This window comes from Centruroides vittatus, unplaced genomic scaffold (genome assembly GCF_030686945.1).
Source record: "Centruroides vittatus isolate TY-2023 unplaced genomic scaffold, ASM3068694v2 contig_1457, whole genome shotgun sequence".
Taxonomy (NCBI): Eukaryota; Metazoa; Arthropoda; class Arachnida; order Scorpiones; family Buthidae; genus Centruroides; species Centruroides vittatus.
The window spans coordinates 42078-60718 of record NW_027120906.1 but is presented as its reverse complement, the minus strand read 5'-3'; the positions used below and the strand labels follow the sequence as shown (position 1 = coordinate 60718).

General features: G+C 28.6%; 1 protein-coding gene across 1 annotated transcript in view; it reads left to right on the top strand.

Moving 5' to 3' along the window:
• The first annotated feature begins 2702 nt into the window (after positions 1-2702).
• The window catches only part of LOC136968385 (ras-like protein 1), a 43402-nt gene continuing 27463 nt past the window's right edge, over positions 2703-18641 (top strand). Inside the window, exons 1-2 of the mRNA XM_067262395.1 lie at positions 2703-2912; positions 17213-17261. Coding sequence (XP_067118496.1) covers positions 2882-2912; positions 17213-17261 — 80 coding nt within the window. The 5' untranslated portion in view covers positions 2703-2881. The remainder of the gene's footprint in view (positions 2913-17212; positions 17262-18641) is intronic.

Sequence of the window (18641 nt, the reverse complement as noted above, 5' to 3'; positions counted from 1 at the left end):
CCATCGGGGCAGTTTTTTCTTTCATTCGTATGTTGTATTTGAGGTGATCTCTTAGAAAAGTTCGATGGATAGCATTGGAAATTATTATTTTTTTTTTTGCCTCTATGTCCTTACTTTTATTGATTTTTGTTTGTAACCTATCCTTGTCTACTTTGTTTAGTAATAGGACTTATTACACTGGTGTAGTTTCCGTTTAGCAAATAGAGGAAATCTTAGTCATAAATATCTTTATTTTCACCTGTAGGGCCTACACACTGTTTTCGTGTTTCGGACCTGAAGGCCCTTTCACGCCTTCAGGTCCAAAAGACCCTTTCAGCAGGTTTACAATAATAAGTCTTTTTAAAAACAACAATATTATATCCGACAATCAGCAAATCATAACAGACAAAATTGCACAGCAAAATCGTAAAAGTAAATTGCGAAGAACACTTCAAACTTATGTTTGGCTAATAAAGTTTTAATGTTCGTATAAATTTAAGTGTGTTATTTTAGTTTTCTCTTAGATATACGTCATTTCCCTACTTCCCCTACTCTGTATAGGCCATGTGTGTGTGTACCATTGTATTAATAATGGTATTATGCTGAAATCTAAAGTTACAAATTTTATGTATTAGGAATTAACTGTAATATATTATATAATAGAAGTTTGTCCGGCACCGAATAATCCAGAGTGTTTGATAATTCTGCTACTTTTCACAGGGTGCCAGATGAAGCAGTTCCATCGACATCGTCTCGAGAATAGTTAGGAGGATCTCAATCTCACATTCAGTGTAATTCGGTAAACTAAAGCCTGCATAGTCTACATTGTACGGTGCGGAACGAGCACTGTTTCGTCAGTACTAGCACACACGTGTTTTTTGTTCGGTAACGTACACTACTGATATTTTCGTTTTATATGTTTCTCATACTTAGAGCCTGCGTATTTTTTTAATCGTATGTGTACAGTACATGTTTCAAAAATAACTATTATACTGTATAGCCTTTAGGCCTGTACATGAATCATTGTGAAGGTCGATTTTGTGTAATAACGTATTTATTAACGTTTTTGCACGTTTTTTAAATCAATACTGTGTTAAAACACAGTATGATTGTACCATCAGAATATAGACAGAATATAGTATCATTTTCAAATTGATGAAAGAACGTGCGCTGGTACAAAATGTACAGGAATGTTTGCAAAGTTCAGATCACATATAACTTACGGAATTTTGTATAAATACAAAAGTCCGTTAATCCAGCATTCTCGATAATCCGTTAACAAGCTTCTATTATATTTTAAAAATTTATATAATCGAAAATTATAATTTTTTTTACTTACATTTTTTAAACAATATCCTACGCAGGAAAATCCTTTTCAACATCAAAACATCATTAGGCACATTGTCATACAATCTATTGTTTTTGTAGATATTTATGAGCCATGTGATTCAATCATATGACTCTACATAATAAGAGAAAATTTATTAGATAAGTTATGTTTTAAATGGATAAGTTTCAGTTGCTTCGTCGGTAACTAAGTATTTTAAAAGGTTAAGTTTAAATATTTTCTGTATAAAATACAATAAAATTCAGATTTGATAATGTATATTTTATTTTATTTTATTTTTTCTTCATATTTAATGTAGAAATTAACTGAATTTTTTTAAAGTATCTTATGGCAAAAATCGAATTATAAGTCTATTATTAGTGGTATTTTGTGATATAAATAAACACGTGTCATTTAGCAAATCTATTTTTATAAAATTTATTCTAGCGAACTTTATTATGAAACATATAAATAGTATTAAGAAGAAACAATTTATGAAATTGCTACAGTATATATGTATAGGCCCTATTCTGTTATAAATTTTAATATCGTTACACTATTAACTTTGTACAAAAATAATCTAGTGATATCATTAAAGGATAAAGTTTATTATATTGCAACATTATAATATAGACTCAAAGATAAATTTACTGGGCTATAAAAATTTGGATTTATACGTCTGATTTTCTTAAAATATATTAAAATATTTAACGATTATTCTATTTTTGAGTTGGAGTTTATCACGTTGATTACTGCTGTAGAATAATTTTAATAAAATTGTAATATAAATAAATAAATTTAACATAAAATAAACTTAAATTATATAACCACAATTCAATTTAAAAATAAACATTTAATTTCTTATTTTTACATTAATTAATTATATAAAGTTTAATCACATTACATCTATAAGAATTATAAAAATTTACTCGTCACCAGTTAATTAAAGGGATTCTTTTATATTTTTGCTGTTTAAAACAGATGTTCCATATCTGGTGATATGCACTTAGCGTTACGCCTTCGCTAACAATTAAATAATTTAAAACGTATTAGTTTAATAAACAACCACTAAATAAAAACTAAATAAATAAATAACGGTCTGTATAAAAAAAAATATTGTGTAAATAAAGTCTATTATGAGTAATCAAATGATAAATTTTAGAAAAAAAAAATAAAAAAAAATAAAAACACTTTCTCATTGTTAACTCCGGATAAAGGAATGAATACAGAAAGGAAAATATAACTAAGATTTATTTAAAATTATATAAATATTTTCTTATTAAATCAAATTAAATTTATAAAAATGCAATTATGTTTTAAACACGTAATCGTGTGTGTTTAAAACAAAAGAGATAAAGGAGGGAATTTTTCTATATATAAATTCAGCAGAGGGCGCTTTACACCGTCCAAGCTGTTTCAGTTGTCTGGGAAACCGTTGATCGCCGATAGTTTCTGCAACGATTATCCAACTCTGCAAATGAAACCAGAAATTTGCCGGTTAATAGTATAACATTAATCATAAATAGTAGTAAATTATAAATTAGAGGTAGTGTCGGTTATTTTAAAAAAACCACAATGACGGAATATAAATTAGTCGTCGTCGGAGGTAAGTAATAAGTCTTAGGCCTAATAATAATAATTCTGGTGTTTTTTAAAATAAATAAATAAATATATATACATATATATATATATATATATACAATAATATCAAACGTGTTTCGTCTTATTTGCTTTATGTACAAATCGTATCGAAGTTAATGTCTGCCATGCCGGGATTTATGAATACTTCCATGTGCTGCCTTTTACATATTTTAATGTTGATGTATGAGAGATTAAATATATTTGCATTTTTGTTAAATTCTTATTGTTTTATTCGCTAAATATGAAACTTTTCGTATAATAATCGATTTCTTTAAACACGTGTTCCATTTTTTTTAAAATCGATTTCATGTAATAATAATCAATTTCATATGCATGACGTCCCTTTCATTGATACACTTTCATTTGAGGAATGCTGGATTTTTTTTATGTTTGAAATAATTATTATTTTTCCGATAAGAAAAATTGAATACGTGATTCAAACAGCGATGCTAAAGCCATTAAAATCGAAGCCGTACAATTTTTGAATCGTGATTTATGAGACGACTGAACTTTTCATAATCGAACTTGGGTGATCAGTTAAAGGGCACCTTCAAAAGCTTGTTTGGTATTTTAGAATAATCATTTTTTTTTTATTTTTTATTTCTGTTAAGAAATGAAGTGTTTACTTATAAACGTACTCTTATTTATAAATGTAATTATCTGTACTAAAATTGAAAAAATTTTTGTTTATATTACTTACCCATTAAAGTTTAAATTGCAAGTTGTACTTTTAATAAAATATCTGCATCTTTAAATACATATTTGGTTATAATATATTCTATTGTTATATTCAAATATATTGCTGCTTTTTTTTTTTCATTAATTAATTAATTTATGTAGACAGTTTCTTAGAAATTTAGTGTTAAATAAATTGGTGCTATAATTAGATTTACTTCATTTATCAAAGTTTGAGTGTTTCTTAATAAAATAAATAAATTTGATTGTTTTTAAAGTGACTTTTTTTTTCTTTTTCTTTCTTTCTAAAAATGTGTTAACTATAATAAATTTTATGTTTAAAAAAGTTAAAATGGTAGGAGTTATATTTAGTAAGCAAATTTATAATTTAAATGTCAAAAAAAATGAAGTGTAAAATTTAGGATTAAATTGAAAATTGAAACTATAATAATCTGGTAATTTAAACCTTATAATATTTATCGAAATTACTGCAGCAAATAAAGTTTAAATATTGATTCAAATTGTTATTTTAGAAGTAATTTTTCCACCTTATTATTCTCTATTTATAGATTTAATGAACTTAGATTAACCACTATTATATTTTAATACTGGTGTAATTTTAACACTTAAACTATTATCCCTTGTTATAATGAAGACATAATTTATGTTAAATTATACCGATTATTTGAAAATTTTGTTTTGAAATGCTAAAATTTTTTCTGCTATTTCGAAAAGTAGCTAAATAAAGATGATTTTATATTTGAAATGACAGACAAAATTTCATCTCCTAACACTTGTGTTCTTTTTAAAAACTGCTCGATTTTAATTATGAAAAATAATAAGCAGATATAAAGTATTTTTGATGTGTGTTTAATTTCATTCAAAGTAATGACATTGCTTTTATAAGTAAACAAATACATATTTAAAAAATTTGAATTATTTTGCATAACATTCGTGATTCAGTTATTTTTAATATCAAATTTCTTTTCTAATAGAAATAAATAGTTCAATCAAAGCTCATTATCTTACCTACGAATATTTTAGAAAGTTATTCGTATTGTTTTCATAAGAAGAGCGAAATAAACAAAGAATAAAATCGATTGAACGATTTGAAAATATTTTCTCAAATATTTGCTTTTAGTTCCTTTTTATCCTTTATTAAACATTATGAGAATGCTTGTAATTTATATATATATACATAAGATGTATAATATTTATATAATTTTATCTGACGTAATATAATTAAGTTGAAATTTTAATTTGTATTCTAAAATATTAATTTCGATTTTAAAATGTTTCTTTTATAAATGAATTCCAAACACTTATTCTCTTTATAATAGATTAAAATGTCACATTGGATGTAGTGTAAGCTATTATATTATCTTCTCGTATCTCTTGGAATGCTATAAAAATTTCGGGATGCCACTATTACTATCAGTCTGCCAATTTCGTTTTGTGAATATTACTAGTGGACTAGTGGCATTACTGAAGTGACGTCACATTACTATGGGGAGACGAATTGGGTCGATGACCACGGAACTTTTTTCCTCTGACGTCATTTCCTGCTAGGGTAAGCAGCGAGATCCAAGATTTTTCCCACAACGGCGTCTTCCTTCGCTCTTTTATGTCGCAGAACACCTGGGAATAGGCAAATCCCTAGACTTTATTTGAATGCGATCTTCTGTAAAATTATAAGGAAATAATCCCTGTTGGATTGTATATTATCAGTATTAAGTTGTATTGTAATGCTTAAAATTGACATCTCATCTCCGTTGTTGCTCGAGATGTTTGGTCACAGCGGAAGTCCTCCTTTCCCACGCCTGATTCGATGAGAGGCCGTTGAACGCCCGGATCCCAAGGTCATCATTGGTGTTCGAAACTCCATTCTACGAAATTAAGGAAAAAGAAAAAAAAAGATGATGAATGTAGTATGTAGCTTTTTACTCGAAGAAGAATTCTATGCCGTTTAAATGAAGATATAGTTGTTGTCAACAAGCTTTTTATATAGCTTGAGAGGAAATGACGTCTGTAATACACGCTATCGTCATGGCATTCTCTTATTAATATAAAAAAAAATGTATTTTCTAGCAAAGATTAAATTAAATCTAGACATTGTGTAAAAATAAGTTATTAATATTTAAACATTTTTATATTGTTATTAATACTAATAATAATAATATTATTATTATTATTAGTATTAATATTTAAACATTTTATTATTAATATTATTATTATTATTATTAAATTTTATCATCAAAATTGAAAAATAATTTTATTTTTACTTTAGTTTTATGAATTTTTCATAAGAATGTTTTGAATTCGTTGTCAAATTAAAATTGTATATATTTCGTAATAGATTATCGATGTCATTGGTGACGTCACAAGAAATATGATTGTGTCGTTTGACATCATTTATGACGTCAAATTTATCCGTGTTTTTACCTCATATATCGAAAATGTTGCATAGATGTGTTTTTTAATGTTAATAAACCGATTATTTCCAAGAAGAATAATATATTTTTTCATATTTATCATTATATCATAAAAAATAACTTCAATTTATTTTATTATTTTTTTATACAAGAAAAATATGCGTTTATTTGTTTAGAAATTGAATTATTGTCTAATAAAAAATTTTAAAATGTGAACATTAATATTTAAATTGATATAAAACTAATTTTGTATTATGGCATTTAATTAGTTTTTATTAGTTTAAAATTAAATTTTGCGTATTTTATAATTAGAAGTAGGATATAAAATTTCTAAAGGACAAATAATATATACTTATTTAAAAATTTTAAATGTTTTTAAATACAATTTATTCCTTCAATTAATTTTATTCCTATTAAAGAACTATACATTTTTTCATTTTGAATTTTAATGATCTTTGTATATTTATGTATGAAATATATTAAAAAGTGAAATACAACTAATCGTATATAATACTTTAAATATAGTTATCTTCGGCTGAAACTAGCACAAACCAGATGAAAGCTTGTTAGTTTCACTCGAAAGATAGTATCTGTAATAAAATACTTTTAATGACATTGAATTATCAACTTTTATTCAACAGGATACTTTCAAACAACATTTAAAATGAATAATTGTTTTCATTTAAATATTAAATATTCATTTGATAAACTATAAAAAAACTAGCATTGAAATAACTATTGAAATATATGCTTACGTTAAAAAGTGAAGTACACTTACATGTATGTGTGAGCGCTTTACTTTTATATATATATATTATATAAAATATTCAAGAACAATTGTTTGGTTTATGTATTATTATTACTAACTGTAAATATTTTGATACTGTTACTTTAAAACTATTATTTATATAGTTTTAATAAATTAAGCTTTATTAAAATCTGAAATTTGTTTTTATACCAAGGAATAATTTAGAATGGCATCTTTTCCAACAAACTATAATTTTACTTTCCTTGTATATGTATATAATCGAGGAGATAAATAAGGCACTCGACCGGTATTAACAATTTTGTACGTTAGTATCGTGACTGAATTATTGGCTTGTGTATGCTACGTGTGGTGTGAAGAGAAGATAATCTTGCCAAATCTTTACTTCAATATTTACAGAAAGTGTTACACAAGGTTTCCTTCCATTTCCATGTATGCTTGGTATCTTAGAGTTGTGACCTCTTTCAAAAATTCAATCTTTGTCAGATTATTTACCTCAGAAATGGTTGAGTTTTTGACTTAAGTTTACTAAAGATTTTTTATTCAGTCTGGTGTATACTATCTGTCATAAATGCTGAATGCTTTTTTTAACATTTTGTATATAAAATACTATGAATCACTATAAAATACTTAATAATACTGGAGTCAAATCTAAACAAAAAAACCTATCAATACTACATCGTATACTACTGCTTTCGAGACTGAATTTTGTGTTTATGTAAGTGGCATATATACATTTTAATTATGTTATGTCTACAGGACCTGTTATAGATGTTTTTTCATATCCAAATAGGACAGTATTTTGCCATTGGTTGTGTGTGTGAGAAAATCACATCGCAAGTCATAAAAATTACGACATTATTGGAAAAAGAAAAGATGCGGAATGGATTACAAGAAGCATGCGTGATTTATTAGATTCTGGCTTAATGATGATTGAAAGGTGTACAAATAAGGAAATATTTGGGTGTGTTTTTAAACTTGTTAGAGTATATTTATTCTTTAAATAAAATATCTAAAACCAAACTTGATGCACTGCTTCACTAAAATAACAAAATTTATATCACATAAGGCATTTTAAAAAAGTCAGACTTGTTTTATTCACTAACACTTTCATACAAGAACATCAAAATAATAATGAAACTATATTGAAAATTTAATTCCTTTTACTTCTGGTTTCTGATGTGCAAATTTTTTGTCCTAACTGATCATTTGTCATCGTTACAACATCCAGAATGCTGACTAGCAAAGAAGCAGTTTTGTGACTTTAAATGAACATTGTTGCATGTAGTTCTGTTTAAGAACCTTCCCTCGTAAGGAAATAATTTATGCCAAAGTATCAGTAATAACTATACAGAATTCCATAAAATTAAATTTTTAAGTTTTGTATAGATCCAATAATAAGCTAAGCTAGAAGGTTATTTAATAAATTATGCAAGTTACATGGGTATTTAATAAATATTTAACTTTATTTAATAAATATGTTACTAGTGCACACTTTGTTAAATTTACTTTGGTTCATATGTAAAGAAACCATTTAAATAAATTGTCTGTAGTGAGTCCCTTTTCCTCAAAATGCTAAAACTAGCTATTTGTTTTATTTCCACACAAATACCTTTAAACAGGTTTGTGAAAATTTATATGTATAATCTCTCAAGTAAGTCAATAACATCATACATTAATGTATGATATTATCTGCCCAACATGCATATTGTTTGTAAAATTATTTTATTAAAAAAAAATAATAAGAAATGTAATTCTTTTCATAATATGCTTTTTTTTTCTGTCATTATAATTCTTACAACTTTTTTGTCACAACCAATGACAGCATACTGCAGGTCCTATTTGGATATGAAAGAGCACTCATTGCAGGTTCTGTAAGCACAATGTTGTAATTAATAGATGAATTTAATTTCATTTTGGTTTATGGAGAATTTATATCACAAATAGCAGAAAACAAATTATCCTATTACTTCAACTTTTTTAGCTTGTCTTCAAGGGTGTATGTATAAACGAATGTTTTAAATTCAATAATTCAGATCTTTAAATCTGAAAAAATTTGTAAGTTAAAAGTTGAAAAGGAATAGGATTATATGATATTAAGTTCACCATTAAAACAGGATAAAGATGGCTATATGTTTTTAAATTTTAAAAACTAGTACCCTGTTGGGCCACCTGTGGGCCAACAGGGTACTAGAACCTGCTTTTATTTGTAGTTTTTCCTGCAATAAATGATCTCTTTGCTTTCATTTTGTAATCACTATCATCACCATTACATTCACACACGTACAATTTCGTTCAATTCCTAGCTCCTTGCTGAGTTAATTTTTTATGGCAATGAGTGTAAATATTGTGCTGATATATATTTATATTTGTAATACATACATTTTTAAATGTACCATTACCAGAGGGATTTTTAATGTTTGTATATTGAGATCGATTAGAGCTTCTAAGGAAAAGTTGATGTTTTTATCAGACTGTTGTTAGACCTCAAAGATGCGAAGATACTTTTATTTATTTGTAGTCTTTATACTACAAGTGTAAAAATAAAAAATTAAAAAATTTGTAGAGATGTAACAAATGAATTAACTCTAAAATTTACAGAATTATATATAAAGCATCCCTGCTTAATGTCAGTAACCATTCCTGAAAATTTGGTGATCTCTTACTAATGGTTGAAACCAGAATTTTAAATGAGAAAAATTAAAATGAATTATAATGTTAACTCAAAACTCTTGACTAACTTTTGAAGTGTAACTAAAACACAATACAATGACTATATGTAAGTTAGAAACTTCTTATAGCAATATATTAAGCATTTTATATTTTAATTTCTGATCACCAAAGAATTAATATAAATTTTTTGTAAAAATAAGAATTTTAAAAATTCAGGACAGAATACAGTAGAATCTTGTTTTAATGTATCACTCTGGCCACCAAAAATCATACGTTGTTCCAAGAATCCAGTATGTTGCGAACAATAGCTTTTCTACACACTCGGGGAAACTTTCATTTTTTAACCCTCTACATATAAGAAATACCAGTACTTGAAATTATTCAGTTTCTTGAGATCTCTCTTCTTTATTCTATAGAAACACATATATTACAAGCATATATTATGTGTATATGACAAGCTGACAGAAACTATATACTGTAAGCAAAAATCCAGTCAAATTACATATGCTCATTAGCACTTCACTTAACTTTGTGATTTTTTTTAAAAAACTTGCCCATCTTGATGTGTTTTGATGTCACTTTTCTGCTTATTGAATATAACAACAGTCTGATATTAGCAATGACATGTACAGCCTGTTCATTTATGCTGGAATTTTTCAGGAAGGTCTTCATGACTTGAAAAGACTTGATGCCCAATGATACCTTATGGGCAAAAAGGACAATTATCTGGAATCCCAGATTAATCTTTTATAAACTTATTACTGTAGTAAGAATATCAAAATTTAAATTTTGTGCCATGTCAGGGGACCCTAGATTGCCAGTGTAGTGCAGCACAAAACTTAACTCTCGAGGCTGGGTTAAAAAACAAATGAGAATACCACAGAGTATTCCCCCAAAAAACTTTCTGCAAAGAAAAATACCCGAAATCAACACTATACATGGGGGCACCCTAATTCAAATTTGTCTGCATCCTATGAAGCTATAATGTGCCACTATGATGGTCTTGCTAAATTTTGACATTACACTTGGACCAGTATCAGTAGGTGGCTCTTCAATTGTATCAGCCTGCTGACTCTCTTCATACAATTCTTAAATTGTACATATCCCAGAAGTTTGAAGTGCAGCCATCAAACTTTACAAATTCCTGAAACACCCAAATATTAATTAAATGTTGAAAAAAAGCAAAGTTTATAATAGATGGTACTAGAAAAAATTTGTTATTCCAAATTACAAATCTATGAAAAGGAGATAAAATTACATTGATTTGTGGAACCTGGGGAAAAAATTCATTGTTCCACAATCTGTAAAATGAGATTCTACTGTATATTATAAAATTACAAAAATAAAGCCTAATACATAAATATTCTGAAGTCTTCTATATGTGCATTCCAACCATTGGATACAGTCAGAACTGGCAGAATTGATCTTTATGTGTGCTTCTCTGTCGCATACATACAAATTTGTAAAAGTTCTTCCAGCATTGGATACTTGTAAATAATTTGCAAATGTTTATGCAAAGAAGAGCCCATAAAAAAAAGATTGCGTTCATTAGTGTTGATTGTATTCTAGCAATTGGAATGGATATGTAAAAGACTTCAAAATGTTTCCATAATAATCATTTTTGTAATTTTATAGTTAATATGTTTGTTAACAAAGTAAGTTTCTTTGTATGCAGTAACATCCATATTTGATACATGCACTGCAAACACTATTTGATACAGCATGATTCAGTATATAGAGATTTGTTTTTCAGAAAATGCAGACAAAAGAATTATAGTAACATACGGTAGGACCCCATCTATCTGGCTCAAACAGGACTAGGCCCAATCTGGATGAACGGCATAACACAGTTCAGATGTACATTTTACTTTATTCGTTGCAAATCATATATACTTTTACAATAATATTAACAGTATAAAGCAAAAGACTTATCGACATACAGTATTGATTTGATTTCAATTAGGATACTGTATGTAATTTCAATTAGTAAAGAATTCTGTGAGGGTTTTTTTTTTTTTTTGTTTCAGCTTTGAGTGACACTTAAGTGCTGTGTGATCTCTTAGATGCTTTACCATCATGAGTTCAGATAGTTTTGTGTCAGGTTGCCCTTCTAAGTATTGGAGTTTCTCTAATGGGATCCTGGGAAATTCTTTTCATCCCAGGAAATCCTGCAAATTTTGTAAAAGTTCACTTTTTTCTTATTTTGTGTTAAGGTTGAGGAAATTTTGCAAATAGAAAGTATAATTAACTCATAAACTGTCAGAATGCATTAGTATTTATTAATTTTAAACCTACTTATTAGTTTTTTAAATTTTTGCTCATTATGGCATGTCATAATGAGCAAAAATTGTCAATAATCAATACATTAATGGTCAATAATCAATACATAGTCTATTTGTGGCAGGACTCTGAAAATTCTTTACTTGTCGGAACCTGTAATATCCTGGAATAATTGCGCTGATGCTGTCTTAATTTTTAACCATGCCCAGTAGCTTCAATAACTGCATTATGCCAGGTTGTGCAAATTGGGCAAGGATACTAACGAGTATGAAGTATGCAAATATGAAGTTTTTCTTCGTAAACCTGATTAATAAAGCCAAACGAACTGCCAAATTATTGGGCTATAAGCTTGATTCCACTATTAAAGTAGCCGAGGTAGACAAATGAAGAATACTAGGCAGCGAAACAAGTACTGCAATGCATCTCAAAAATGAACCAGAAATAGAGTTGCCAATTTAGCAAGAAAGTTACTAAATTTGGCAAGTTTTTGCTTTTGTTAATACTTTTTTTTTTTTTTTTTAATTTAGCGACAGCTTTTCCTCAGAGAATTTTTTAGTTAATTTAGCTACACTTTAGAGATTTTCCACAAAATCAAAAATATTCATTAAACTATTAACACAAATTATAAAATTTATTAAATTTTATCTTTAATGTGCAATAATTGTGTGTATATGTTGCAAATCTTATTTTTAATAAGTGGCAAAACTAATCAAAACCCAAATTTTCTTATCATGACCAAATATGGTAAACATTTATAAAAGGGACGGAGTTTAGTATGCACTGGCATCGCAACTTGAGTTGCAGGTCCAATCATGATTTGAACAGTGTCAATTTACATAAAGTTTGATAGTGATCGTTGTTACATTGTAAATTTTGGAATTCTTTTTAAGTTACCTATCGTGCATCATGAGTAACAAAGTGTTAATACAGTGTCATTTTGTCATATTATTATTATTTACTATTATTTATTTAAAAACTGGTTGCAGAAAATTGAAGGAGAAAATACAAAGTGTCACTGTGTAAAGTACTATTTGCAGTACAAATATTGTAACTGCATTTTGATAGCAAAAGTAAGTGATTTAGAAATGCATAGAAAAACTCAAAAACATATCTTCATAGAACAGAGAAATATACCTTGCAAAAATGTTTTTCACTGATAATGCAGTGTTAATTTGCATTGGAGGAATATCCATACAATCTAGTAGAAAGAAACTTACAGCACATTAAACCTGTATGGAAAGTAACCTGGATGAAAGTAGCTCAATACTGAAATGCTGCCAGAGAAAATCCCTTTTAAGACTTGGTCAATTTTGTTTTAAGAATTCTTTTATTACCTCACTCAAACACAAGTAAGTGTGTTTACATAGTCAGATGAATATTGTTAAGACCAAACTACAGAATAGATTGAATATTACTTCACTCAGTAGCATGCTAACAATTAGATATGGTTTGAAGAGATTAGGTAAATGAAGCTATGATTATGAATTGCCAGCAAATGTCATTGGAAAAGTAGGCACTATAAAATCACACCAAAATTTAGTCTGAAGCAGAACGAACCATGAAGTAATGGACTTTTTGAATAAACTTAATTAAAAGTTGATTTTTACTTTTTGTTTGGCTACTTTTTAGCAAATTTTTGAAATTTTTTAATCTATTTTTAGAGGTTTTTTGTTCGCTTTTGTTTTTTTGAGTTGGCAACCCTAACTAGAAATCTTCAAGGCTGCAGGTGAAAAAACACATCTGTCTTCTCTTAATTGCACTAAAGATGATTCCACTCACATCAATTGAATCGGAAAAGGCATTTTCAGTAGCAGGACTTTTCATTACTAAAATAAGAATTAGATTGAGTGATTTGAGTATTGACCATCTTTGCTTTTTAAAATCTTTTTATTAAAATTTACAATATATTTTGTATTTATGTTTTAAAAAGTAATTTTCGTTTTTTAAATAAGTTAGAAGTTTGATCTAAGTTTTTTTTTCCTTTAAATTTTCAACTCAATTCAAAGGCAGATTTTTTTTTGTTGTAAGCAGTTTCCAGCAAACTTTAATAAAATTTTTTCTATTTGTGAAAACTTCTACGTAATTCAAAGGTAATTTTTAATACATATTTTACACAGCATTATTATTATGATTTTGGAGGTTACAGGACATATTAAATTTCTTAAAAAATGAAAAATAATTATATCACATGATTTCAAGATTGTAAAAATGTATTTTATGTCTTAAAAATAATTAATTATATCTCCGTATTTCTTGGGATACCAGGAAACAGATCATTTTATTCCCAAAATCCCACGACAAGCAAAGAACAAGGAAATGAGAAACCTCACTAAGTATACTAACACATTTTCAAGCATCATTGTCACTTTGTTGTAACTAAACCATCTATTTTTTGGCTCTATACTACTATCATCATCATTAGAATTACCATCAGTCTCCACATTGTCATTAGATGAAGAAGCTGCAATAATGTCTTTGTCTGATAATTGAAAGTCTCCCATTGTTGTTTCATTGCAACCACGATCTGATGTCATTGATCTTTATATTCCCTTTTATATTTTTGAACATTCCAATAAATTCAGAATGCCTAATATCATCATCAATATTAACCACATCCTCAAAAAATTGTGCAGTTTTAGGCCAGACATTTTCCTTACTTTATAATTGTCAATTACCTCATTTGGCCCCAGGATGAAACAGCCATGTAAATTACATCCTTGATGTTCATTGATTTCAAAATGGAGATTGTCATTTTCTTCATTTCCTTCAGCTTCCTGTTCAATAAGTTTGCTGAACAACTGCTTTCTGTAATGGCACTTAAGTTTCAAGAGCTCCTTGATCCATCAGCTGTATTAATTTTGTTACATTAGGTGGAAAAAATGTAACTGATATCCCCATTAACCAGTTCTTTCGTTGGATTGTTGGATGAGATAGGGCATTGGCAACTAACAAAATCACTTTCAATGGCAAACCTTCTTTTTTCAAGTAACTTTGTACACTTGGCACAAAATTGTGAAAAAATATTCTTTAAAAATTGCACACTTGGATGAAGGATGAATGCACACTTGTGCTTTAAAATATACAGATTTCCCAATACAATACAAAGGGTAATTTATTTTTCTCTGAAGCATTACTGCAAGCAAGCAATCTGATCCTCTCTTTTCTTTTTTTATAATCTCTAGTCAAATCTTCAAATTTTGAAGCCAAGGCTTTCCTGGTAGCATCTTGTAAAAATGACCAATTTCATTGGCATTATAAATTTGATCTGGCTTTAGCTTTTCAGACTCAATTATTTTCTTAAATTTCTTTTGAAAATGTTCACCACGTACAGTATCACTGGAAAGACTCTCACCAGACACTGCAAGTTCACATATACCATGATGAGTTTTCCACCTATTTAACCATCCTTAGCTAGCCATGAACGAGGGATCCCATCAGGTATCTTGCTATTTAAACTTAATGCTTTCTCCTGTAAAATTGGACTTGATATTGTAATGTTATGATCCCACTGATCACTGAACCATAAGAATAATGTGTCATCAAGTGATTCATATTTTGCCTTCTTTATTATTTCTTGGGTTTGCAGACTGTTTTTAGAAATCATTTTGCAACAAAAGTCTTCAGTTTCTTTACGATTCTTCTTCCAATCTCATGCAGTAGAAGTTCCAACTCCAAACTCTGTAGCAATGGTCTTTGATGGTTTCCCTTTATTGATTTTGGGGAGGGCTTCTAATTTCTTCTTCATTGTAAGAATCAATGTTTTTCTTTTAGATGTAATTTTCACGATATTTACTGTACTGTACTTCACAATACATCAAAGGTAACTGAAACTCAGTCAAACAGTACTGTAGCTGTGAGTGTTGAGTGAATACACCTAATACAGTGCAGTCAATAACTCACAAGATAGCAAATGATAAACTTACACTACTGTACTGTATTAGTTGTTTTCTATCAGCTGGTACAGTACATATATTTACATAAGTTTCTTGACCATTTCTGTGGGATAGACCCTCTCTTTATGACCTTATTCAAGGTCAACTGGTAATTAGGAATAGCACTCTGTAGGGAAACCAAAAGACTAATTTGAACCAAAGTAATTGTTATATTCTTTAATGTATTTATTTTTGTTACCATATCCTCGGTTATAAAGTCGTAGGTGTTCAAAATTCGCATTGAGCCAAAGCTACAACAATTACATTCAGGCAAGAATGTACTACTTACAAGTTAGTTCTTTGATTTTTTTACAAATGCAGGTTTTCCATACATCTGTCTTTCTTATTCCAGATAAACCAGATTCCACTGTATTTATATAACAACCTGATACACTTGTAGTACCAATTAATCAGTTGGATTTTTAACAGGCTATATTAAGATTAATTAATAATATTTAAAAAGCAATTTGTCTATAGATGGACAGTTAAGCTACAATCTTAGGATAAATTTAATAAGAAAAATAAATTTTTAATTTAAAATATTCTGAATTAGATAGTGTAACTAGCAATCTGCATGGTAAGCTCAAGTCCTGCTCCAGGCTGATCTTTTCTTCCAAAATACTCAAAATTAAAAATTTATTTCTAATTATTAAATTTATAATGAGATAGCAACTTAACTGCCTACCTATAGCCAAGTTGCTTCTGATTATTAATTAGCCTTAATGTAGTCCAATAAAGAATCCAGCTGATCATTCGGTACAAAAATTTACAAGAAGAAACTTAGAATAACGTGCAACACATTCTTAACAATGTCTTCGACATCACCTATAAATTGGAGAATTGATTGACAACTATTAGTGATGTCATGAAAGTGTGTTTAGACTTTGTTATAGGAGTTGTTGGTATGATATGATGATACAATGCTTCTTTTTTCAGCACTTGCTATATTCAAAACACATTTTTTTTATACTTCTTTTCTTGATACTTGAAACATTTTTTAAAATGTTACAAGTGATTCGAACATTCTGATCAATTGTATTTGATAGCTTAAGACTTTTCTTGTATATTGTTTTATTGTTTTTCTTGTATAATGTTTTTGAAGTTTTGGGATATAATTATATATTTTTCTTACATATACATTGGTTGAAAGACTTGAAAAGAAGACAAGTTCTATGCAGTTTGGATGTTAAACCAAGAGACATTCTAATGGGAAAACATTAAGTGGGAGATGCCTATAATTTTTATTTTTTTGACTTGATGAAATAATTATCAAATTGGTATATGCTTAAAAGTGTTTCTTTATTAGAAAAGTGTTAGAAAAAACATGGTTAGAAATTTCCTAATGCAAATGCTCCTTAAAAATTGAACCCACCAATGGTCTAACCAAAGGAGTAATTTCAGTGATTAAAATTTAAAGATTCTGAAATTTTAAAATATTTATTGAGTGTTTTAAGTATTAAAATATTAATTTATTAAATATATTTAAATTGTATATATTTCTTTTCAGCTGGAGGTGTTGGTAAAAGTGCCTTGACAATACAGTTGATTCAGAATCAGTAAGTTTGTAAATATATTAGTAGTTATAATTAGAACTGCTAGAACTTTTTCTTATCTTTAATATTATGATAGGGGCTGTCCATAAATTACTTCTGCATTTTTCTTGAAATTTTTACTTTCCCTTTCCCTCTTGACCCAGTTTGTCCAAGTTTCCATAACCTCCTCCTCCTCTTCGGATGTCCAACAACACTTGACTTCTCTTAAAACCTTTATAATTCTATAAGTGATAGATACTGTAAGAAGGAACGAAACAGAGGAAATTTCAAAATAAATATAATCTTCTTTCCTAGGGTTTATCCCACATTGATGCAGAGTCTGCTTGTTTACATGCATTCCTCAATTTTACTCAATCTAGAGCATCTTTTGGTGAAATTCCCATTGTTTCCATATCTTATGTGATTCACACAAGCCACCACTTTTTGGGGGTCATCCACAAGGTCTAGTTTCCTCTGGTCATAACAGGCTATTTTTTGCCATTGTGTTGTTGTCACTGCACATAATGGTGATACATTATGCATAGTTGAGCTTCTCGCATCTTGTCCTTAATTGACCTAACTCCTATTTCTTTCCTGATGTCATCATTATATGTCAAATCATGTAAGACCCAATGACCATCTTAGCATTTTCATTTCCATGGTTTGTAACACTTCTTCACACTACTTCATGCTTCTTTATGACAGGCCAGTATTCTGACTGATACATTGCTACTTATTGGACGACTGACTTATAAATTTTTGCCTTAAGAGATACATTGGCATTTTTTTTTATCTCAAAGCACTCTTCTCTCCATTTCAATGCTGCCATTTCATCCAGGTAGCATTGGATCACACACAAATATCTGGTGTTATTTTGCCATTTGCTGAGCTAAGGGAGCCTAAGTATTTGAATTTTGTAGTTTTTATAATTTCTTGGCATCTATTGGGATTTTTCTATTTGTTTGTATGCCACATCCTAAATATTCAGTTTTCTGGATGTTTAATCCTTCCAGTTTGGACATCATTTATGGACAGTTCTATAGACAAAAACATTGTTTAATAAATCACATGAACAGGAACCACTTACCGGTGTTGGAAACAAAAAAAACGTCGTTAACGTTTTTGAACTTTGGAAGTTCTTCTTCAGACGATTAAAAAAAATGACGAATGCAGATCCAAAAATAGAACGATTATTTTTAAACCAAAATCGAATACTTCACGTAACAGCCGGTTGATCGGACATGTGCATTCGGTGCGGGTAGATGACGATTAAAGGTCCGTGTCGATGAGGGTCTGCCAGGCGACGGACAAATTGAGCTCTTCTTTATAGTTTATGCAGGTGGTGGCACAGCTATATTTGTAAATGGAGATAGCCTCCAACCACCTCAGGTGTTCAGGGTGAAG